Source organism: Lemur catta, chromosome 6 (assembly GCF_020740605.2).
Source record: "Lemur catta isolate mLemCat1 chromosome 6, mLemCat1.pri, whole genome shotgun sequence".
Classification (NCBI taxonomy): domain Eukaryota; kingdom Metazoa; phylum Chordata; class Mammalia; order Primates; family Lemuridae; genus Lemur; species Lemur catta.
In genome coordinates this window covers 47,990,151-48,014,656 of record NC_059133.1, presented here as the reverse complement: position 1 = coordinate 48,014,656, position 24,506 = coordinate 47,990,151, and the positions used below count along the sequence as shown (strand labels likewise).

At 38.7% G+C, this 24,506-nt stretch overlaps 1 protein-coding gene and 2 non-coding genes across 5 annotated transcripts; all 3 read left to right on the top strand.

Moving 5' to 3' along the window:
• Nucleotides 1-1,774: 1,774 nt before the first annotated feature.
• RXYLT1 (ribitol xylosyltransferase 1) lies at nt 1,775-21,823 on the top strand. 3 transcript variants are annotated; one of them, XM_045553446.1, is made up of 6 exons: nt 1,775-2,087; nt 2,931-3,086; nt 6,576-6,678; nt 15,446-15,760; nt 18,055-18,225; nt 21,387-21,823. In XM_045553446.1, the coding sequence occupies exons 1-6, from the start codon at nt 1,919-1,921 to the stop codon at nt 21,802-21,804; spliced, it is 1,332 nt and encodes a 443-aa protein (XP_045409402.1). In that variant the 5' UTR covers nt 1,775-1,918; the 3' UTR covers nt 21,805-21,823. The 3 variants fall into 3 exon arrangements, with proteins under 3 accessions (XP_045409402.1, XP_045409403.1, XP_045409404.1); XM_045553447.1 differs by lacking the exon at nt 1,775-2,087 and adding an exon at nt 2,153-2,373; XM_045553448.1 differs by lacking the exons at nt 1,775-2,087; nt 6,576-6,678 and having other exon boundaries at nt 2,997-3,086.
• Nucleotides 7,094-7,200, top strand: LOC123640837. Its single transcript, XR_006736081.1, has one exon. It is a non-coding gene; the product is annotated as a U6 spliceosomal RNA (small nuclear RNA).
• LOC123640852 lies at nt 19,911-20,018 on the top strand. Its single transcript, XR_006736096.1, has one exon. It is a non-coding gene; the product is annotated as a U6 spliceosomal RNA (small nuclear RNA).
• Nucleotides 21,824-24,506: the final 2,683 nt, after the last annotated feature.

Here is a 24,506-nt window from a genome sequence, read left to right as displayed (position 1 = left end):
TAAGAATAAGCATGTATTATTTTATAGTCAGCTAGCAGAAGGCTTTCGGGCATTAGTGCTATTTTTCTTAATATCTTGTTGGTTAATAGCTCTTCCCTTTGCAGACAGAGAAGAAAATTTCACCAAATAGTTTTTACCCCTGCATTAGTTTAATTCATCTTGTGTTCCTTTATTTATACTCTCCTTTACATGTTTTTCCTTCCCAGGTCTGGTTCCCCATACCTAGAGCTTCAAATTCCAGAGGATATTTACGTGGTTCCTTCCTCCATCCTGGCATTCCCCACCACTTCTCTTTCTCTCTGTCTCCCTCTCTCTCCATCCACCAATGCCAACCTGAGGAGATTAATACACAGAGAGTAGCTCTCCACTGTAGCTCAACCATTAAAAACAAAGAGAAAGAAAACTGAATTTTGTCAGACATAAATTAATTAGAAGATTCTTTTGTAACCTAAATACATAACAAAAGCTTACCATCAAATTATGCAGTCATGTGTAGTTCTTGTAGTTCGAAGACAGACAACATCTTTCTTTTCACAGCGCTCTCCCCTACTCAAGATGATGCTAAACCCATAATAGTATTACTTCCAATAATTTTCTCTATGTTAAAAACATTAGTAGCATTTGAGTGTACATTGATAGACTCAAGTGGGTGTTTTGTGGTTATGATAAAATAAATACTCCCTATCCTTAAATAATTGTCATCTCCACAGACAAAATAGGCCAAACAACATTAACTGTATTGTTGTTTGTATACATAAAAACAATTGCCATTTCCCCAAGAGACCACCGGAATAATCCGTTAATCAAGGAAAGCTGTGTTTACTAAACCTATTACAGTAAAGGAGCACCACACTTGACAGAAGTTTAGCAATCTCAGAAGGGGAAGGATGGGGTTGATATTTATAGGATTTGGGGTCTGAGTACACATGGATTAGAATGGGTGTTTCAAGGCAGTGAACTAATTTGCAGATTTGGAAAAGTTTTTGACGTAATATTTTAGGGTTAGTGGTAGGGTGACCAAGTTTTCCTGTTTTTTTCCGAGATTTTCCCAGTCTTAGCACTAAAAATCCTCTAACCCAAGAATCCTTTCAGTCCTGGGCAAACTGGGACAATTGGGCACACCACTGCAAATCTGCCTGATAATTTGAACAGCAATACCCAGACACTACTGACAAAAAAAAAAAAATTGTAGCCCAAATTCACAAGGCTTGACATAGAAAGTTTATTGACAACATTCAATTTTACAGCCTCTACTTCACAAAATGCTACACAACTCCCATTATAGTAATAACACTTAATTTTTAAAATACTTTTGTTGTGGTAGGGCATATATAACAAAGTTTGTCATTTTAACTTTCTATGTGTACAGTCGAGCATTAATTACATTCACAAGGTTGTGCGACCGTCACCACTTAATTTTTTTGAAGGATCTTTATATTCACTCATCCATCAATGCAGCCGGCCCTGTCCTAGGCGCTAGAGATTCCATGTTGAGCAAATAATGCACGGCCCGTGCCTTCACGGACCACGGTGGGTGCTGTTCTCTCCCCGAAGTCTTTATGTACACGGGGACGGTCCCCAGGGTTGAAAGGTGCAGTGGGTACACCACAGGGGTCAGGGAAGTACCCACCCAGCCTGGTGTCTGGAAGCAGCACTGAGCAGTGGGCGTCTTCCACACCCACATTCCAGAGTCCAAGGTAGGCAGAACGCTCCGCGCCCCTGAAGGGGCGGGACTTGCGGGCCGTGTCGGGGGCGGGGCCTCATCGGGGCGGGGCCGTGTCGGGGCGGGGCCGCATCGGGGGTGGGGCGGAGGAGCTGCCGGCGGGGACAGTTCTCTCAGCGCCCGCCGGGGCCTGCACCGGACGCCGCCAGGTCCGCGGCTTTGAGCGGCGGCGGCGTGACAGGAAGTCTCAGTGGGATGCGGCTGATGCGGAGGCGGGTGTGCTCGTTTTTCATTGCCGTGTACTGCCTCTTCTCCCTCTACGCTGCCTATCACGTCTTTTTCGGGCGCCGCCGCCAGGCGCCGGCCGCGTCCCCCCGGGGCCTCAGGAAGGGGGCGGCCCCCGCGCGGGAGAGGCGCGGCCGAGGTAGGCCGGGGGCGGCAGCTTCCTTCCCGGGCTGCGCGCCGGAACTGGGGGCCGCGGGATGGCTGGGTCGGCGGCGGACCCGCTCTCCGGTCCTGGGTTACTCCCGGGGCCTGGGATGCGCTCTTCCTCCTTCCGCCTCCTTAGTCAACCCTGGGCTCGGGATTGGAGGCTGGTCCTTATCTTAACCCGAATCTCACACGCGGTGCCCACTCCCCATCCCGGAGGCTGGCCTCGCGCATGCAGTTAATACACGTGTTACATATCCAGGACGTCTCAAATGCCAGAGGTCTGTGGGAATGCTGCTGGAGGGCAGGCCGCAGATCGCCGCCGGTTTTAAGACAACTGTTCCATATTTACACGAAGAGCAGTGATTGGAAAACCAGAGCGCTTTACCTTCGGGTTCCTGCATTTTAATGCATGTTAGGATCAGACTGAGCTTTGTCTCTCCTTTTATTCAGAATTTTGCACAGTAGTATTTAAAACTGGTGGACACTACACTCTGAAGTCAAATTTTTATGCGTAGGTTACATATATACAATTGATAAAGAATTGCAATAAACATTTAACTCGATACGTATTATTCGCTTATTTTTAAAAGTTTTGGGGGAGATAATTTTCCTGTCTCAAGTTAACATTTTATTGCTAATATCTTTCAGAGTACAGGTTCAATTAAAATTAAGCTGCTGATTTTCTTTTTTTAATTGTATGTGTTTAGTTCAAATTCTGTTGCTTTGTCTCTGAAAAATTAGATGAAGTTAGAACTCTTTAACATCTAATTTAAGTGACTTGAATTTATCTGCCCTTATACCTTACTGGTAAACATTGTTACTCTTTTTACAACAGAACAGTCTACATTGGAAAGTGAAGAATGGAATCCTTGGGAAGGAGATGAAAAAAACGAGCAACAACAGAGATTTAAAACTGGTCTTCAAATATTAAATAAATCCACAAAAGGAAAAACAGACCTCACTGTACAAATCTGGGGCAAAGCTGCCATTGGTAAGTTGATATGTAGAAGGAAGATATGTAAAATGCACTTTATTGATACTAAATTCGTTTTAATAATAGCTTGTTTTATCATTTTTTAATTAAGGTATCATGATATATTTTTTCACATTTTGTCAATATTTCATTTCCCTTCCCATTAGACAACATCTTTGTGCACATACAGCACACACACACACACACACACACACACACTCCATTGTTGGTCTTTAGCAGAGCACAGTTTCATTTGTAGATACAGTGAGTAGGTTGTGTAGCATCATCATATTGAAATGCATACATAAACTAAATTTTCAAGAATCTTGCATTTATTGGACATTTGATACATAAGTATAAGATGTGGCCCCTGCCCTTGATGACCAGAGAAGTTTGGGAAACACTGAAGAGAACAAATTTAAATGAGGTTCTTCAATGCAGGCCTTTCTCAGAGCCTTTACTATGCCAGTGTTCATTGTGAGTGTCAAAGAAGGGGATGTAGTGTGTATTTGAGTAAACTTGATTGCCCACAGAATCATACTGCCCTGAGTGTCATGAGAATCTGGTGTTCCAAGATATATATTATACTCTATTAGGGAATGGGGCCCTGAGGGGTAGAGGAGTCAGAAATGATTTAGTGATTTAGAAGGGGCTTTATTCAGCCTTTGAACATGAGTTGGATTTATTTATAATAAGGGATATGGATAGAAAGTACCAGATAAGAGGAAAGTATATAGTGCATAGTGCTTGGCTTATGGTGTTTCATCAATTCATTCATGTTTATGTATAAATATACGTCCTTAAAGATTACTACTGACCTCTAAATTTCAAGTACCTGAACCCAGGCCTCAAATCATCGAGTTCTAACAATTTTTTTTTAAATAAAGTCTCTAATATTGATTTCTTTCTTTAAATCTCTACTTCACCATTTTAGTTTTACCTAATTTTACATCTTAGCAGGTTTTCTTGTTTCCAGACTTTTCTCTTTTCAATCCAAAAGCACAAAGTGGCCAGATGAATTTTATCAAATCTACTTTCATCAACCTATTCCCCAGACACAGTCGTAGGATACCAGTTACAGACATTCCCATTCAGAAGGGGAGAAAATGGAAATAAAAAGTAGTCACCGGTGCAAGTAATTTTGAAATCCAAGCAGGCAAGCTCCATTAGGTTTTCAAACATAGAAATGATCTGTGGCTTGCAGCTTTGCCTTCTGGCCTTTCAGCTCCACCGTTGGAGTCATCCTTTCTTTTCTCATGAAGGGTAGCACATGTTGACAGCTTAGTAGTTTTGTCAGCCTGTTTCCTGCTGGTATTAATAGAATTTTGGGAGTGTAACAGCCTTCCTTGATTTTGACCTCTCTGTGTCTCTTTCAGTCCAAGCTGGCAGTGTTTCTGCTGATAGAACATTTTCAAGAACTTTGTGGATCTCCTGTGTATGTCACAGGATTCACTCCATTAGATAAGAAGCTTCTCCACAGATCTTTCCTGAGTTAATCTCATCTCTATTTCTGGCTTCTGATGAGATGGCTGAGAAGACCCATAAGTTACATGCACAATCTCTTCAGAGAGCCCATTGTATGAATGAATATTCTGACCTTCTGAGGCACTAACAAAAGGTTGTCCAGCCACATTCTTGGCTTTCTTTTCAGAGCACACTTTCCTGACAGTAAATCTAATTTTTCACCTTTTTAATCTTAATAGTCTGAGTATTTCCAGAATCATCAAATTCTGGTTCCTTTTTGTTTAACAGTTCTTCTCTCAATCTCTCTCTTTTCTCTTACATTTTACTATGATAAGGAAGAAGAAACCAGTCCATACCTTTAACACTTTGCTTGGAACCCTCTTCATCTAAATATCCAAGTTTGTCACTTGCAAATTCTTTCCACATAACTGCAGGACACAACTGAGCTAAGCTTTTTCCTGTTATATAACAAGGATCCTCTTTCCTCCAGTTTTAATAACATGTTCCTCATTTCCTTCTGAGCCTTCACCAGGATTGTGTATTAAAGCACTGCTTTAATATATATATTTCTACCATATTTAATACACAGTGTGCTTAGGACAATTCAGGTATTCTCTAAGATGATACAGGTTTTTTCTAATGTGTGCCTCACTTTCTTTTGAGTCCTTGTTAGCTGAGTTGTTAATATTGTTATTTGTACCTTCAGTCTATTCAAGGCAATCTAATCTAGGCTTTTAAAATCATGTTTCTCAAAATTCTCCTAGCCTTTTCCCATTACCCAATTCTAACGCTACTTTCACATTTTTAAATATTTGTTCCAGTAGCACGCCATTTCCAGGTACCACAATCTGTAACTACATAATCCGTAGTTTCCTATAGCCATCAGAACAAAGTACCACAAAATTAGTGGCTTAAAACGACACAAATTTATTATGCTACATTTCTGAAGGCAAAAGTCCAAAATGTGTCTATGGGGCTATGTTACTTTTGTAGGCTCTAGAGGAGAATGTTTCATTGCCTTTTCGTTACTAGAGGCTACCCATGTCATTCTGACCTCTGTTTCTATTCTCACATCTCCCTTCCCTCACTCTGACCCTCCTGCTCCCTCTTGTGAGGACTCTTGTGATTACATAGTCTATGATAATCTCTTCACCTTGACATCCCTAACATAATCACATTTTAAAAGTCTTCTTACCATGTAAGGTGACGTAGTCACAGGCTTTAGAGATAAGGACATGGACATGTTTGTGGGTGTACAGAGGGACATTATTCAGCCTACCACAGTTGGAAAGCTTTGTCTAATTGGCCAAGTTTTAAAATACGGTTATTTTAGTTTCCTTTAGTGCCAGGGTGTAATGAGAATGGAACAAAACATGGCTTTCAATGTAAATAAAACAGGGTTCCCAGAGGTGTTGTACGGTCTCCATAATATCTCATCGTGTGACGCTGCTCTCCTCTACTCCCAAAGCTTTCATTCAGTTGAAGTCATGATAAAACATCAGGGGCTGCCATAAGGAGAAAAGATGCAGTGGTATTTGTCTGTAAAGAGCATCCTGTAGTCAGGGATGTGTGTTCAAGGGAGTAGGAGGTAGTGTCCTCTTGACACATTGAATGTATATGTATACACATGAGCTTCTTTGGTTGTGTTTGACATAAAACGGTGAATCCCCCAAGTTTGTTATAATATGAAAACAGCTCTAATCGTATAGTAATGTACTTTGTAAGATAATACATTTCGTTTCAGAATAAGGTAATAAAGGTGCAGCAATAATTAGGGAGTTCTAAAATCTAAGAGAGGTTATTGTCTTTAATATAACTAACATTTTGCCACATTTCACGCTGACAGCTTCTGAGTCCTGCCTCTCATTAGCTGCCACATTGAGGATTTTGAGCTATTGCTTGATAGCCCTGCCTGCCAGTGAACCAAAGGAGAAAAGTTCTGGTTTCAAAGTCAAATGGTTAAAGGAACAGAATAGAAACTTATCTCATGCACCAGAGTAGATAAGACAGTAAATGTTTTTTGTTTTTGTTTTTAATTACCAGGCTTGTATCTCTGGGAGCATATTTTTGAAGGCTTACTTGATCCCACTGATGTGACTGCTCAGTGGAGAGAAGGAAAGTCAATTGTAGGAAGAACACATTACAGGTATTAGTTGTGCAACATTAACCTTTGATGTGTTGCTGTACAATATTTAATGTGAATACTAGAAGAAAAAGGAAAATACATTGTTTTCCATTTTTACTTGTGAAGGATGGAATTACTCTCATGAATGTGTATTCATAGTTAAAGTTTACTTGGACATTTTCTTATGAAATTGGATGTTACAAAATACTCCTTTTTTTAGAATCATGTGTCTGTTTTCTTTTTATCTGACTTGTGACATTTAATTGGTGATGAGCATTTATTAATAATTCTATATCTTGGAGAAATGTATAAACTTAAAAAGTATTTTCACTTTTCTCTTTCATATAATACTCATGTTCATTTTTTATAATATTTAGGTAGCATCAAAGCTATTGCTATCACTGTTAAAATTTTTATTCATTAAAACATATTTCATGTGCTCGCTTCGGCAGCACATACACTAAAATTGGAATAATACAGAGAAGATTAGCATGGCCCCTGTGCAAGGATAACACGCAAATTTGTGAAGTGTTCCATATTAAATTATATTAAAAAAAACATATTTCATGTATGAATTCTATCATGATTAATGGTATAGATTACCACTTTCCTAAAATACTCAGAAATGTTTATTTTTTTTTTTTTATGTAATTAATTTTTTTTTTGGAGACAGAAAAACACTCTTGTGTTTTTGGGGCAAGAGTGTTGCTGGGGCCCCTGTGTTGCTGGGGCAAGAGTGCAGGAGTGTCATCATAGCTCTCTGCAACCTCAAACTCCTGAGCTCAAGTGCTCCTCCTGCCTCAGCCTCCTGAGTAGCTGGGACTACAGGTGTAATTTTTCTATTTTTTATAGAGATGGGGTCTTGCTCTTACGCAGGCTGGTCTTAAACTTCTGGGCTTAAGCAATCCTCCTGCCTCAGCTTCCCAAAGTGCTAGGATTACAGGTATGAGCCACTGCACCCAGCCTTTATTTTTTATTTTTTTAGAGACAAGGTCTCACTCTGTCACCCAGGCTGGAGTGCAGTGGTGTGATCATAGCTCTCTATAACCTCGAACTCCCGGGCTCAAGGGATAACTCCCACCTCAGCCTCACGAGTAGCTGGGACTGTAGGTGCACACCACCATGCTCGGCTAATTTTCCTGTTTTGTTTTGTTTTGTTTTGTTTGTTTTTGTAGAGATAGGATCTCTCTCTGTTGCCGAGGCTGGTCTCGAACTCCCGGCCTCCCAAAGTGCTGGGATTGCAGGCATGAGCCACTGAACCCAGCCAGAAATTTTTTTTTATATCCAATAAAACCACTGTATTGCTAAGACTTTTTTGGGCTTTTGTTTTTTAAAATTCTTATCTATGACTGCATATTTTCTGAATATTTTTAAATAGAATTGAGATTATTTTATTTAGAAAAACTGTGATAATTTTATCATGTGAAATAATGCTGTTTTTCATTAGATATTGTTTATTGAAATAAAAACATTTTTAAATTATTTTAAAATGCTTATTTCATATAACAGTTGTAGTATTAGGAGGGAAAATGTGAACTAAAGATTCTAGTTTCTATTAGGATTTCATTCTTTTCCACAAAAATCAAGAGAGGGAAAGCTGTAGTTAATCTCATTTTCATTTTTACTGCAAATTTAATTCTTTATTTACTTTCTATACACTTGGAAAGCAATTTCATTGCATATATCTTTTCAGAGTAATCATACTTGAGAAGTAAACAGGTTTTTAAAATCATCATTGGTAATAATTATATTTCCTTTCATCTCTAGGCTTCTGTTGATCTAATCCCATTCAAGAGCTTATACATAGTCCTAAACTTAAAATAGTTGGATTTAAGTGTTTGAAAGTAAATGTGTATTATGTGTATAAATCTAATTTGTGGGTATTTGAAAAGTAAATGTATTATGGGCATTAGTCTAGTAGTTTTACCCCTAATATATAGAATTTTCAGAAAAATTATTAAAAATTCACAAAGAAGTTAGCATCTTTAAACCTAAAATTTTATAATGATAGTGAAGGATTTTAGCAAACAGCATTAACTTCAAAAAGAAAGCCAAATTTATCCTTCCCTTTTGAAATTTTTACATGAAATTTTATACAGGCATACCTTAGAGAATTGTGGGGTCAGTTCCAGACCACCACAGTAAACTGAGTCACACGAATTTTTTGGTTTCCCAGTGCATATAAATGTTATGTTTAAACTATACCATAGTCTATTAAGTGTGCAATAGCATTATGTTTAACAAAACATTACACATACCTTAATTTATATATACTTTATTGCTAAAAAAAAAATGCTAACAATTATCTGAGCCTTCAGTGAGTCATAATCTTTTGCTGGTGAAGGGTCTTGCTTCAATGTTGATGGCTGCTGTCTGATCAGGTGGTGGTTATTGAAGATTTGGGTGCCTATGGCAATTTCTGAAAACAAAACAACAACAGAGTTTATCGCATCGATCTTCTTTTCACGAAAGATTTCTCCAAAGCGTGTGATGCTATTTGGTAGCATTTTACCCACAGTAGAAGTTCTTTCAAAATTGGAGTCAGCCCTCTCAAACCATGCCACTGCTTTGTCAACTAAGTTTATGGAATATTAAATCCTTTGTCATCATTTCAACAATGTTCACAGCATCTTCACCAGAAGTAGATTCCATCTGAAGAAACCACTTTCTTTGTTCACCCATAAGAAGCAACTCCTCATCCCTTAAAGTTTTATCATGAGATTGCAGCAATCCAGTCACATCTTCAGATTCCACTTCTAATTCTAGTTCTCTCGCTATTTCTACCACATCTGCCATTACTTCCTCCACTCATGTCTTGAATTCCTCAAAGTCATCTGTGAGGTTTTGAATTAACTTTTTCCAAACTCCTGTTAATGTTGATATTTTGACCTCCTCCACTGAATCATGAATGTTCTTCATGGCATCTAGAATGGTGAATCATTTCAAGATTTTTTAATTTACTTTGCCCAGATCCATCAGAGGAATCACTATCTATGGCAGCTATAGCCTTGTAAAATGCATTTCTTAAGTAAGAAGACTTGAAAGTCGAAATTACTCCTTGATCCATGGGCTGCAGAATGGATGTTGTGTTAGCAGGTATGAAGACAACATTAATCTCCTTGTACATCTCCATCAGAGCTCTTAGACAACCAGGTGCACTGTCAATGAGCAGTAATATTTTAAAAGGAATCCTTTTTTGGAGCAGTAGGTCTCAACAGTGAGCTTAAAATATTCAGTAAACCATGCTGTAAATAGGTGTGCTGTCATCTAGGCCTTGTTCCATTTGTAGAGTACAGGCAGAGTAGATTTAGCATAATTTTTAAAGGCCCTAGGATTTTCAGGATGTTAAACAAACGTTGACTTCAACTTAAAGTCACCACCTGCATCAGACCCTAGCAAAAGAGTCAGCCTGTCCTTTGAAGCTTTGAAGCCAGGCATTGGCTTCTCCTCTCTAGCTATAAAAGTCATGGGTGGCATCTTCTTCCAATATAAAGCTGTTTTACCTACATGGAAAATCTGTTGTTTAGTGTAGCCACCTTCATCTGCTGTCTTAGCTAGACCTTCTGAATAACTTGCTGGAGCTTCTACATCAGCACTTGCTGTTTCACCTTGTACTTTTATGTTCTGGAGATGGAATGTTGTACCTGGTTTCATCCTTTATGCAGACCACTCAAACTTTCTCCATATGAGCTATAAGATTATTTCTCTTTGTTATCATTCATGTGTTCACAAGAGTAGCAGTTTTCATTTCTTTCAAGAACTTTTCCTTTGCATTCCCAACTTGGCTAACTGGTGCGAGAGGCCTAGTTTCTGGCCTATCTCAGCTTTTGGCATGCCTTCCTCACTAAGCTTATACATTTCTAGCTTTTTTTTTTTTTTTTGAGACAGAGTCTCGCTTTGTTGCCCAGGCTAGAATGAGTGCCGTGGCATCAGCCTAGCTCACAGCAACCTCAGACTCCTTGCCTTAAGCGATCCTACTGCCTCAGGCCTCCCGAGTAGCTGGGACTACAGGCATGCGTCACTATGCCCGGCTAATTTTTTCTATATAGATTTTTAGTTGGCCATATAATTTCTTTCTATTTTTAGTAGAGACGGGGTCTCGCTCTTGCTCAGGCTGGTCTCGAACTCCTGACCTCGAGCAATCCACCCGCCTCGGCCTCCCAGAGTGCTAGCATTACAGGCGTGAGCCACCGTGCCCGGCCCATTTCTAGCTTTTGATTTAAAGTGAGAGAGTTGGCCCAGGTGCAGTGGCTCACACCTATAATCCTAGAACTCTGGGAGGCCAAGGCGAGAGGATCGCGTGAGGTCAGGAGTTCAAGACCAGCCTGAGCAAGAGTGAGACCACATCTCTACTAACATAAAAGATTTGTGACTCTTCCTTTCACTTGAACACTTAGAGGTCATTGTAGGGTTATTAGTTGACCTAATATTTATTTTTTGAGACGGAGTCTCACTGTGTCACCTGGGCTAGAGTGCTGTGGCATCCACCTAGCTCACAGCAACCTCAAACTCCTCAGCTCAAGCGATTCTCCTGCCTCAGCCTTCCAAGTAACTACGACTATAGGCATGCACCACCATGCCCAGCTAATTTTTTGTAGAGATGGGGATTTACTATGTTGCTGAGGCTGGTCTCAAACTCCTGGCCTCAAACAGTCTTCCTGCCATGGCTTCCCAATGTGCCGAGAATACAGGCATGAGCCACTGCACCTGGCCTAGGATTGTTTCTTCTAATTCCATGAAAAATGACATAGGTATTTTGATAGTAATTGCATTGAATCTGTAGATTCCTTTGGGCAGAATGGACATTTTAATAATATTGATTCTTCCAATCCATGAGCATGGGATGTTTTTCCATTTGTTTGTGCCATCTACAGTTTCTTTCATTAGTGTTTTGTAGTTCTCCTTGTAGAGATCTTTCACCTCCTTTTTCCTAGGTTTTGGTTTTGTTTTTGCAGCTATTAGAAATGAGATTGAGTTATTTATTTGATTCTCAGTTTGGTTGTTACTAGAGTATAGAAATGCTGCTGATTTGTGTACATTGATTTAGTAACCTGAGACTTTACTAAAATCATTTATCAATTTTAGGAGTCTTTGGAGGATTCTTTAGGGTTTTCTAGGTATAAGATCTTCTCATCAGCAAATGGGAACAGTTTGACTTCCTCTTTTCCAATTTGGAAGCTTGTGGAGCTCCACACAAGCTCAAGCAATGCCTCTGTGTGATCTCCCGGGCAGCTTCCTATTCCATTCTGGAGGCCTGTGGGGGTCGAGAAGCTCCCCAGTAGCCAAAGCTGCAATGGTCGCAGGTGGGAGTGCAGAGCCTAAAAGACCTTCTGCTTACCCTATCCCTGGGTCCCTGTCCAGGAGCCACTCAGGCTCTCAGCACCCCACACAGGAATTCCAGGCTCTGTCTTCACCCTAAGTGTCTCCCTGTTGCCTATCTGTTATCCTCAAGCATTCTTTCTCTGATGATCTATTCCAAATATAGGTATTTGATGAGTGTCCTGATTGTTCTCTGAAGAAGAGATGCACACCACCTGCCTCTGGTCAGGAATCTTACGTAATAAAATTGAAGTTTCTCAAATAATCTATGAACCAAAAAAATATATAGAATTCAGTGGTTAAGAGCACTGCTTAGATTGTGCATTTATCATTTATTAAGGTATTTGCCAGGCAATTCAGGTATTTTTTTTTTTTTTTTTTTTTTTGAGACAGAGTCTTGCTCTGTTGCCCGGGCTAGAGTGAGTGCCGTGGCATCAGCCTGGCTCACAGCAACCTCAGACTCCTGGGCTTAAGCGATCCTACTGCCTCAGCCTCCCGAGTAGCTGGGACTACAGGCATGAGCCACCATGCCCGGCTAATTTTTTGTATATATATTTTTAGTTGGCCAGATAATTTCTTTCTATTTTTAGTAGAGACGGGGTCTCACTCTTGCTCAGGCTGGTCTCGAACTCCTGACCTTGAGCAATCCACCCGCCTCGGCCTCCCAGAGCTAGGATTACAGGCGTGAGCCACCGCGCCCGGCCTAATTCAGGTATTAATACTTTTACATCAATATTATCATAAAAATGATACATATAGTGTTTGTTCAGTAGTACTTGATGAATTTAGCAAGAATGAAATAATATAGTCATCCCTTGGGATGACTCTCCCAGGGGAGATTGGTTCCCAGGGTGTATACCAAAATCCTCAAGTTCTGCAGCAGGCCCTGCAGAACCTGCATACAGGAAAAGTCAGCCCTCTATTCACATGGGTTTCACATCCCTCTAATACTGTATTTTTGATCCACATTTGGTTGAAAAAAGTCCACACATAAGTGGACCTGCACAGTTCAAACCTGTGTTGTTTAACAACTGGATATTGGCTTCCAAAAATATATTGTTTCCACAATCAGCATTAGAACTCAATATTAGAATGATTTCTCTGGACTTTCTAAGTATTGGAAGTATTTACTGGAAGGAAAATTTTTAAGTGAACCACATTGCAAAAGAAAAAATACTGAAAATTATAAGTTCAAACTAATATATGCTAGGACATCTACAAGAGCAAATCACTGTTTTAAAATTCTGTATATGAGCCCTTAAAATATGTTTATTCTTCAGTCAATGGAATTTTATGTTTGATGCTTGACTACTAATCTTAGGAAACTAAAGCATAGCATTTGTCACGTATAAATATACTATAATATCTCATACAGTAAGCTTCACTTTACAAAGTAAATGTGTAGCAGGAAAGTTACTAAATTGAATTTCTGTAACTTGATTCATATTTTAAATGCAGTAGGAGAACTTAAACTGGTAGAGCAAATAACTTCCTTAAAGAAAATTACTCCTTACTCATTCAATATTTATTGAGTGCCTACTGTTTATCTCATAGGCTCTGAGGATTTCAAAATGAATAAAATGCTTTCCCCTAACCTCAAGGAGTTCACAGACTAGTCATTGAGACAAACAAATTATTTTCATACCACATAGAAAGCACAATAAGGATATGCATACTCTATCATGTTAATTGTTAGGGATATACAGAAGAAAGGTAACTAACTCAATCTGAGTAGAGCTGAGGGTGCAGGGCCTATTAAGAAAGGTTTCTTACAGGAGGCAGTAGCTGAGCAGAGTCTTTAAAATGAGTAGGAATTAGCAAGGCAGAAAAACAAGAGATTATATTCCCTGCAGAGATGACATTGGAGGCTCATAACTGATAAACAGCTTGGTTTGTGCATGGAATTGCAAACTATTCAATATCCTGGGAATGTGAAGATGAGGTGGGATAGCTGAGATTGGGAGGACTGGGCAAGGGCCAGATCATGGTGGGCCTTACAATGTACCACGTTAGGGCTCTTGGGCTTTGTTCTTGGGCAGTGAAAAGCAATTGAAAATGATTATAAACAGGGCTGGGTGTGGTGGCTCACGACTGTAATCCTAGCGCTCTGGGAGGCCGAGGCGGGAGGATCTCTGGAGCTCAGGAGTTCGAGACCAGCCTGAGCAAGAGTGAGACCCCCCGTCTCTACTAAAAAATAGAAAGAAATTATCTGGACAACTAAAAATATATAGAAAAAATTAGCCGGGCATGGTGGTGCATGCCTGTAGTCCCAGCTACTCGGGAGGCTGAGGCAGAAGGATTGCTTAAGCCCAGGAGTCTGAGGTTGCTGTGAGCTAAGCTGACGCCACGGCACTCTAGCCTGGGCAAAAGAGCGAGATTCTGTCTCCAAAAAAAAAAGAAAAGAAAAGAAAATGATTAAACAGGATAGCAGTGTGGTCCATATTTCTTTTTTGTGTGGAGACAGCAAATACTTGGCTTGTATTTTTTTATCAAATGTGGTATATATACACCATGGAGTACTATTCAGCCATAAAAAATGAATTAATACCTTTTGTAACAATCTGGATGGAATTGGAGACCATTCTTCTAAGTGAAGTATTGCAAGAATGGAAAAACAAACACCGCATGTACTCAGTATTAAGTTGGAACTAATCTGTCAGCACTCATGTGCACAATAGGGAATAAAAGTCAATGGAAATCAAACAGGCGGGAGGAGGGAAGTGGAGGGGGATGAGTGAAATCATACCTAATGGGTACAGTGTATACTCTGTGGGAGATAGGCGCACTTACAACTTTGTCTCAAGCAGTACAAAAGCAATCTGTGTAACCAAAACATTTATACCCCCATAATATTGTGAAATTTAAAAAATAAATAAAAATAAAGCAAAAGCCAAAAAAAGAAAATGTGAGTTAACAAACATGTCTATTCCTTTTATGAAAACTGTTTTTAAATACAGTAAAAAACAGAGAGTAATAGAACAAATTCCCATTTACCCACCACCAGAACTAACAAATTCCAGTTCTCTGTCATATTTGCTTGAGGTACATAACTTTCCTCTTAAAAGAATTAAATATTTCCAGTAAAAGTGAAGCTCTCTTTGTAGTGTTCACCAGCCCCTATCCTCTTCCTTCTTTCTTACACTATTCAACTATATTTCTTTGCTAAAGAGCTTAAATTCTAGCCCACACTTACTTTGAGTGTTGTTAAAAAAAACAAAAAAGCTGCCACATTTCTGATTATCATGTGCAAATTGATCTGTCTACAACCAAGGCTTCCCATTAATCTACAGCTATATGCCATCATCCCAATTTATTCAAAAGAACTTGTATTATAGAAATTTTATTTCTAGAAAGAATATGGATTAAATCTCATTGTAGATTTTACATAAAATGATTAAGAACTTACCATACCAAATACCTTTTTGTTCTGTTTTTTTTTTTGTCTCTTTGTTCTGTTGTTTTGTGACAGCTTCATCACTGGTCCAGCTGTAATACCAGGGTACTTTTCTGTTGACGTGAATAATGTGGTACTCATTTTAAATGGAAGAGATAAAGCAAAGATCCTTTATGCCACCCAGTGGTTACTTTATGCACAAAATTTAGTGCAAATTCAAAAACTCCAGCATCTTGCAGTTGTTTTGCTCGGAAATGAGCATTGCAATAATGAATGGATAAACCCATTCCTCAAGAGAAATGGAGGCTCTGTGGAGCTGCTTTTCATAACATATGACAGCCCCTGGATTAATGACGTGGATATTTTCCAATGGCCCTTAGGAGTAGCAACGTAAGTATAAAATATTATTTTACATTTCTAGACTCTTAAGACCTGAATTTCTGAATCAGGAAGATTGTGTTTTAAGTTATAATAAATTTGGTTCTTCTGGGATTATTAAGGCCAGGTGCAGTCTTTCCCAGAGGCAAAAATAGGGTGTGATCTCATGCTTCAGTGACAATAATGATGTTTTTAGGGTGTTTCATCCTTTATTTTAAAGTCTTTACTCATGTATCTTCAAATTCATTTGTTCATATCTACGTTTAACTTGTAACCCTCATATACTGGTGAATAGGTAGACATAATCAAAGATCTTTTTCTAAGCTTTACTTTCCCATACCTTCACTCCCCCATCCCCTACTCCCTGCAAACTGCCTATACAAGTTTCCCCTGCTTTAAGCCAAAAGGTTAATTATGGATTAAAACATGCCTGAAGGAAGTTTATAGGAGGTAACATGCAAATAAGGAGGTAGATAAAGAAAAATTCATCTGTCAACAGCAAACTACAAATGTATGCTACTATCCTGCTAAACAGAAGACTTGGAGAAGCCAAGGTGATAACAAAACACCCACATTAAGTTTTAAAAAAAAATCTTGAAGGAAGTAATGTGATTTTACAGTGGTTTAATTTACCCACCAAATGCTTAATGACCATAAATGTGTCTGCAATTAAAACTAAAAGAGAATTAGAGGAAGTTGGGAATACATGTTAGATACTAACACTCTTCAAGTTTTGAAGATGTCATTGCATGAAGAAAATTATGGGAAACACAGCTCCTGATAATTATGCACCCTTAGTGTAACATACGGAGATCACTGTCTCCAATATAGACACTGTGGTACACATATTTTATCCTTTTATGAGGAGAGCAGATGAGTTACCTTTTTAGTTTTAAGACTCGATACATAGGATAGATTTTCAAGTTTATTAGGAGTACCCTAAAGAGACGTTTATCATCGAGTGACAGACTTTTTTTAAAAACAGTGGTAGAGTCTATATATTAATAATTTATGGTAAAAAAAATTAAAGGCAATATTATATGAAGAGCACACTGTACTATTGGGCTTGAGACTTGCTGAATTTGCACAAATTCCTTCTCTATAAGGAGGATTTAATTAAATAATAGCTACGGTTTCTCAGTATATAGTCTTTCTCCAGCTATAAAATGGAAAATGTATTTTTTATCTTTCTGTTAATAGAAGGTTTTTAATTAAAAGTAAGTTGACTTTAAGATAAATTGCCACTAGTATGTAAACCTCCTGAGGGCAGGGATTTTTGTCTCTTGTTTACTGCTCTGTCCACAGAACCTAAAACAGCACCTGCACAGAGTTGGTACTCCATAAATACTTGTTGCATGGATGAATTATGAAAAATCTCACTGACACGATTTTTGAATCAGATATTCATTATTCATTATTCTATCACTGGTTACTCTATGTCGCCTTAGACTGCTGTCCAGTTAGCTATACAAATGTCACCAGGGACACACATTAATAAGACATATTCCCAGGTCTACCCCTACAACATTCTGACTTAGTAGGTTTGGGGCAGGGCCAGACAAAAAGATTTTTGTTAAATAAAGCCAAGTTTATGACCCTGTGAAAAATCTCTCTCTTGAGCACATATTTGTAAAATGTTTCGAAACATTTTACTTTTCCACGGTAACACTATATGACCTATTCATATAGTATAGGATGGAAACTCTTGGTAATTCTGCTATTGTTGGACTAGGCCAGTATCTTTCTTATAGATCACTAGTTCTCAGCCAGGAGCAATTTTTACCACCAGGAGGCATTTGGCAATGTCTGGAGACATCTGTGGTGGTCACAACGGGAGGGAGACTGTCACAACTGGCATCTAGAGGGTAGAGCCCAGGGATGTTGCTGATACACTGCACAATGTACAGGAAAGCCTCCACAACAAAAAATTATCTGACCCATCGCTTGGCTAAAGCATTGGTTAAATGATGATCATTATGAGTGTAGAAGAGCCTTTATACTTTGAAGGTCTTGAATTCAGCATGCCTAATAGCTGAAGATGAGTAACAGAAATCAAAGAATGTCCAAAACAAAGAACTTTAGGCACAAAATCTCTATGACAATTTTGTAAGAGATGTCAGCGTGAGATTCTTTTTTTTTAAGTCAGTAGATTCGGGGACTTTTCCAAAATAAGCATGGAAAATTACAGTTTGAGATCTAGAAATCATATGTTAGTCTCTTCTGTATACCTGCTACCTAAGAGGTTGGGTTATGGGGATTTGCCAATCCTATGTCATATATTAACTCATATGTACTTATTTTTATAGATATAGGAACTTTCCTATGGTGGAGGCAACTTGGTCAATGCTACATGATGAGAGGCCATATTTATGTAATTTCTTAGGAACGATTTATGAAAATTCATCCAGACAGGCACTAATGAACATTTTGAAACAAGATGGGAACGATAAGCTTTGTTGGGTTTCAGCAAGAGAACAGTAAGTTCTATGCTTATTTGATTCATCCATCTTGTTCTCCAATCTGAGAGTTGCTTTATCTGGAAATAGAGAAGGTTTCCAAAGAGGCATTGTTAACTCCATTTATACCAGTCTTTCTTCATAAGATATGTTGATAATTAAAGCTGGGAAGAGATTGGGTTGTATACATTTAAAATAGGGAGAACCTCCTATGGCTGTAGTCCATCTTAAAGAAGAACACTAGTAACTGTCATTTGTAAATGTCAATTGTAGGGTTTCCTCAATATTTGTTAGGCACACAGGAGATTGTAAATGCCTATGAGGTCTTAGGTTCATCCCTGAGTTGTTCAACAGACCAGTTAATTGTTCCAAGGCTGCCTGCAGTACTTCTCACATATTAAGGAACCTGACACCATCCTGAGGATGGGAACCGGGTATTTTTCTTTTAAACCCCAGATCTAACATTGGACCTTGCACAAGGTAGCCGTAGGATAAATGATGAGTGGATGGATAGATGGATGGATAGATGGGTAGACTTAATAAGGTTAACTTTCTTTTATCTTTTATATAGTAATTGGGAAACTGAAGTTAATCAGGAGTGAAGGAAGTAAATTTGGAATAATTTATCTCATTTTTAAATGAACAAATATAGTTTTCAAATGAATAAATAGAGTTGAAAGCAGAGTCATCAGGGAAGTAATGCCTAAAAAAGTCCATCTAGATCTAGAAATTTATTTTTTAATTTTTTAATTAAAAAAATTTAATTTTTTAATCGTAGCAGGTATTCTCTTCTAGAATGCATAACTCCCAACTCTATTGTTAGTGTAACCATATGATAGTCATTTGGTCAACGCTTATCAAGCAATTGCTATATGCCAGAAACTGTTTTACCCATGGTAAATACAACAGTGAGCAAAACAAACTCCATGCCCTTCTGGAGCTTAAATGTTTGGTGGAGGAGACTAACAAGTTAAATATATTGTGTGTCAGAAGATGATAACTGCCATGTAAAAAATTAAGTGAAAGAATGGCATAGAGAGGGCTGGGGGTTAGGGGTGGAGCATTTGCTGTTTTGAAACAGCCGAGAAAGGCATTAGGTAGAGAAAGGCATTAGGTAGAAGATTCTGTTTAAACACTGAGCTTGAAGAAGGTATAGGGATGAGCCTTGTGTATATTTGGGGGAAGAGTATTCTAGGCAGAGGAAAAAGCAAATGCAAAGGCCCTAAGGCAGGGTGGAAGAAGAACAGGGGACAGTGTGTCTGGTGGAGTGGAATGAATGAAAACAGTGTAAAATAACAAATGTTGATTGTGGGAATAGAATTATTCTTAACACTCCTCTCATACTATTTAACCATAGGTCGAGTAGGTGTCCTTCTTGCTTCTCATTCTTCTTGTAGACCATTCTCCCCTTTCCCTCCCTAACACCCCCAATTTTAAATCTCATGACAACAGACAAAAACCATCCATTACCCTTATGCTCTGAAATCATATACTGACTCTTAGGTTTATCCCCCTAATTCTTTGAAGAGTTTAGCTCCTGGTTCACTCTCACTGTGTCTCTGACACTACTCTGATCTTTATTGTTGGTGATTTCCAAATCTACACAGATGGTCCTTCCACCCTGATCTTTGTAGTTCCTTCAACTCCTCTCCTCCAGTGAGCTGGGCTTCCACCTCACCTAGCTATTCCCTATTATAGTCATTTCCGTGCTCGCTTCGGCAGCGCATATACTAAAATTGGAACGATACACAGAAGATTAGCATGGCCCCTGCACAAGGATGACACGATTATTTCTAAAAAAAAAAAAAAGAAAAAAAATAGTCATTTCCTAGACCTTATCATTACACATACTGCATCCTTTCAACATGATCTCAAGTCCCAGCCTCTCATATTATATATAACTACCATAATTTGTCATTCCAACTCATTCACTGTAATAATCTAACTCCAACAATCCATTGTTCCTACTATCCTTTCATTGTCATTCACTCCCTTCTTTTCGTTTTATTCTTTACCCAACTTAAATTTCATAGTCAATCATAGTCATGGCTGTGATTTACCTGTATACCCTCAGCTCCCCAGTTCCCTAATCTGGCAAACCCAAACCATGGTTAAATCCAGCTCTCTGCCTACTCCATACCTGCACCCATGCAGGTAAACACATTTGGAGAAAGGTACTAATCAATGTTGATTTAAATACATGACCTTGAACCTCAAGTGCCCAGCAATCTTACATTTCCCTTGTCCATGTATTCTCCCGATCTCCTAGAAGACTGTTTCATGCCTTTACCCCTAAACATTAACACCTCTTCCCTCAGCCTTTCTTGCTTTATGACCCTATTGTTTACTTCACTGAGAAAATAGGCCAGTCAGGAGGGAACACCTAGCTTTTGAACTGATCTCCCAGCTTCTACCTTTGCTCCTGTGCGGTCCATTCTAATGCAAAAGCCAGATTGATTCTGATAAAACCTATGTCAGGTCATGTCACCCCCTGATCAAAACTCTGCATGATAGAGCCCCCTGTGATGATTCAGACCTTTTCTGCACCGTTCCCCTCAGTTACTCTGCTACAGCCACCTGGCTGTCTGCTGCTCCTGAGCTTGGCCAGCACACACAGTCTTGTGGCTGTCACTCTGGCTTGCGTCTACACTTGGTCCTCCAGTTATGCCTGGTTTGCCCCTCATCTCCAGCTTCGTGCTCAGATGCCACTGCAGCAAAACGTTCCCTGGTCACGTATTTAAGATTGTGACCCTATCCCCTCAGAAACGCCCTCCCCACTTCTCTGCTTTGTTTTTCCTCATAGTATTTAGCACCTTCTAAATAATTTACTGACTTGACTTGGTTATTGTCCATCTCCACCACTAGAACTAGGATATAAGCTGCATGAGAGCAAGGTAGGGAAGAGAGGACCTGAAACTCAGAAAATATGGGTCGAATTAATGTTATTCACTCAGAAATGTTATGGTGACCCCTAGAGTTTATAAATGTACAGCCATAAAATTGTTCAAATTCTTAAATATTTTTAAGAAATCTGGGCCAAGATTTTAGATAGCTTATACCTATGATCTCTGTAATTTGTTCACCATTTCCTGAAGCTGATTTTATTAAAAGATAAGATCTTTTCTTTCACAAAATATATACTTAGTAAAGTGAAAGCTACAGTTGTTTTTCTGATTTTCTAGGTGGCAGCCCCAGGAAACAAATGAGAGTCTTAAGAATTACCAAGATGCTTTGCTTCAGAGTGATCTCACATTGTGTCCAGTGGGAGTAAACACAGAATGTTACAGAATCTATGAGGCCTGCTCCTATGGCTCCATTCCTGTGGTAGAAGACGTAATGACAGCTGGCAGCTGTGGAAATACGTCTGCTTACCACAGTGCTCCTCTGCAGTTGCTCAAGTCCATGGGCGCTCCCTTTATCTTTATTAAGAACTGGAAGGAACTTCCTGCTGTTTTAGAAAAAGAGAAAGCTATAATTTTACAAGAAAAGATTGAAAGAAGAAAAATGTTACTTCAGTGGTATCAGCACTTCAAGACAGAGCTAAAAATGAAATTTACTAATATTGTAGAAAGTTCATTTTTAATGAGTAATAAAAGTTAATTGTTAATTATCTTTTTGAGCTAAGATGTGATTTTTAAAATCAGTGCCGCTACTGGGTGTGTGAGTGTGTTTGTGTATTTATAAATGTTTTTTAGGATACCCTAGGTAATAATAACCTATAAGGTACCCTAGATTATGTATACAACGTTGACCAACTGCTCCCTTGTTGGGCCAGTCCTCCGTAAAAGCTAAAAATGTAGTTAAAATGTTAATCAGATTCATTTCTACAAAAGTGAATGATTCAACATTTATCAACTTTTCTCACCCATTCAAACCCACTCTATAAAATGGTGGCTTCTAGGGGCTATGGACTAGGGTGTGGGCAGGGTGGGTTTGGGCAAAGGATACAAAATTATAGTTAGGAAGAATAAGTTCAAGAAATCTATTGTATAATAGGATGACCATAGTTAATAATGATATATTGGGGTTTTTTTGTTTTTTTGAGACAGAGTCTTGCTCTGTCACCCTGGCTAGAGTGCAGTGGCATCATCATAGCTCACTGCAATCTCCATCTCCTGGACTCAAGCGATGCTCCTGCCTCAGCCTCCCAAGTAGCTGGGACTATAGGCACGTACCACCACACTCAGCTAATTTTTTCTATTTTTAGTAGAGATGGGTCTCACTCTTGCTCAGGCTGGTCTCAAACTCCTGACCTTAAGATATCCTCCCACACTGACCTCCCAGAGTACTAGGATTACAGGCATGAGCCACTGCATGTGACCTTGTATTCTTGAAAAATGCTATAAGAGTGAATGTTAAATGTTCTCACCACAAAAATAATTATATGAGGTAATAATATATATTAATTAGCTAAATAGAGTCAATCCACAATGTATAAATACTTCAAAACATCATATTGTACATGGTAAATACATACAATTCTGTTAATTTAAAAAAAATAATCAAAATAAAAATAAACCCACTGTAAGAAGCATCATTATATAGTCAAAACTGAGTTTTGGGCTGGGCATAGTGGCTCATGCCTGTAATCCTAGCATTCTGGGAGGCCAAGGCAGGAGGATCACTTGAGGTCAGGAGTTCAAGACCAGCCTGAGCAAGAGTGAGACCCCATCTTTACTAAAAATAGAAAAAATTAGGCCAGTGGTGAAGTGCATCTGTAGTCCCACCTACTCGGGGGCTGCTACTCGGGAGGCTGAGGCAGGCAGATCACTTGAGCCCAGGAGTTTGAGGCTGCTGTGAGCTAGGCTAATGCCACAGCACTCTAGCCTGGGGTTCAGCACGAGACTCTGTCTCAAGAAAAAAAAAAATTGTATATACAAATGAATAGCCTTCCTTCACTATCTGTTCAGTAAACATGCTTTCTAGCTCATACTTTCATATGAGCTTTTTTTTCTTTCTGGAATGCTCCTCTACTTCCAAACTCTGTAGCTTCCCAAGCAGCAATAAAAATGTGTCATCCATACCTTTTTGTTTTTGTTTTTGTTTTGAGACAGGATCTCGATCTGTTTTCCAGGCTGGAGTGCTATGTTGTGTCATAGCTCAGTGTAACCTTGAACTCGTGGGCTCAAGTGATCCTCCTGCCTCAGCCTCCCAGGTAGCTAGGACTACAGGTGGGTGCCATCATGCTCAGCTAATTTTTTTTTTTGTAGAGACAGGGTCTTGCCACATTGCCTAGGCTGATCTCAAACTCTTGGCCTCAAGCAATCCTCCTGCTTTGGCCTCCCAAAGTGCTGGGATTACAGGCATGAGCCACAGCACCTGGCCCTTATTCATACCATTATCTTAGTAGCTAAATAATATTGATTTAATTCAATTACTGAGAGTATTTCTTTGTTAGTCTACCTCCTTCACCAAAATATAAACTCTATCAGAACAGAAGCTTAGAAAATTTTTTTCATTTCTATCTTGTGTAAACCACTGTTATTTTGAGTCTCTAACAAAGCAATGAATTCTATATCCTAACTAATACATCTGAAAAAAAAGATTTAAACCAAAATGATGCCAGGAAGGTGTGTCTGCACTGTGAGTGAATTCTTATTTCACAACAGAGTCTATGTTTTCTACAGGAGTGAAAGAATGAATCAAACTTTCCTTTTTGATTCTTTGTGGTAATGAAGCTAGAGAAATTAAATAGTGCCCTTGCTTTTGTTTAATACTTATACGTTTATATTACTGAATTTTACTTTTACTATTTTTCAAATTTTATTTTATTTAGACAAATGTTTTAAATAATAAAATAACCTTTTTTCAAGTAGCAAATTTCTACTGCAGAGACAATTTGACGTTACTGAGATTAATTGCTGATTTAGGAAACAATGAAGTATTGTACAAAGAAACTCACCTGTGAGATATATTTGATCTATAAAATAATTTGAGATTGAAAGCTGTAACTGGAAAGAACTTCTGAAATATAAAGTTTACTACAGTATCAACAATTTCTAATGTAAGTCCTCCATAAATATGGAACAATAGCTTAAATGTCTATGAAAATGCTTTCACAAGCATCACCAATTATTGATATTTAGTCATTAATTACATTTGTTACCAAGAAAACAGTAATTAAAAAACTATGTTAAGGGCTATAGTTTTTTATTCTAAGTGAGCTAATTAGACAAAAATATATCTTCTAGTTTTATACACTCCAGTTGTATTATTTCCTATAGCAGAAATACAGATATTCTTAAAAGTTAAAAGAAAACTGCATTCTTTCTTTTTGCCTTACAATCTCACTCCCTAGGAAT

Bases quoted from the DNA above. Each gene is read 5' to 3' on its own strand.
- RXYLT1 (XM_045553446.1), top strand. From the start codon at position 1,919: ATGCGGCTGATGCGGAGGCGGGTGTGCTCGTTTTTCATTGCCGTGTAC. The intron at 2,088-2,930 runs GTAGGCCGGGGG...TTTTTACAACAG, and splicing joins GCGGGAGAGGCGCGGCCGAG to AACAGTCTACATTGGAAAGT. The intron at 6,679-15,445 runs GTATTAGTTGTG...GTTTTGTGACAG, and splicing joins GTAGGAAGAACACATTACAG to CTTCATCACTGGTCCAGCTG.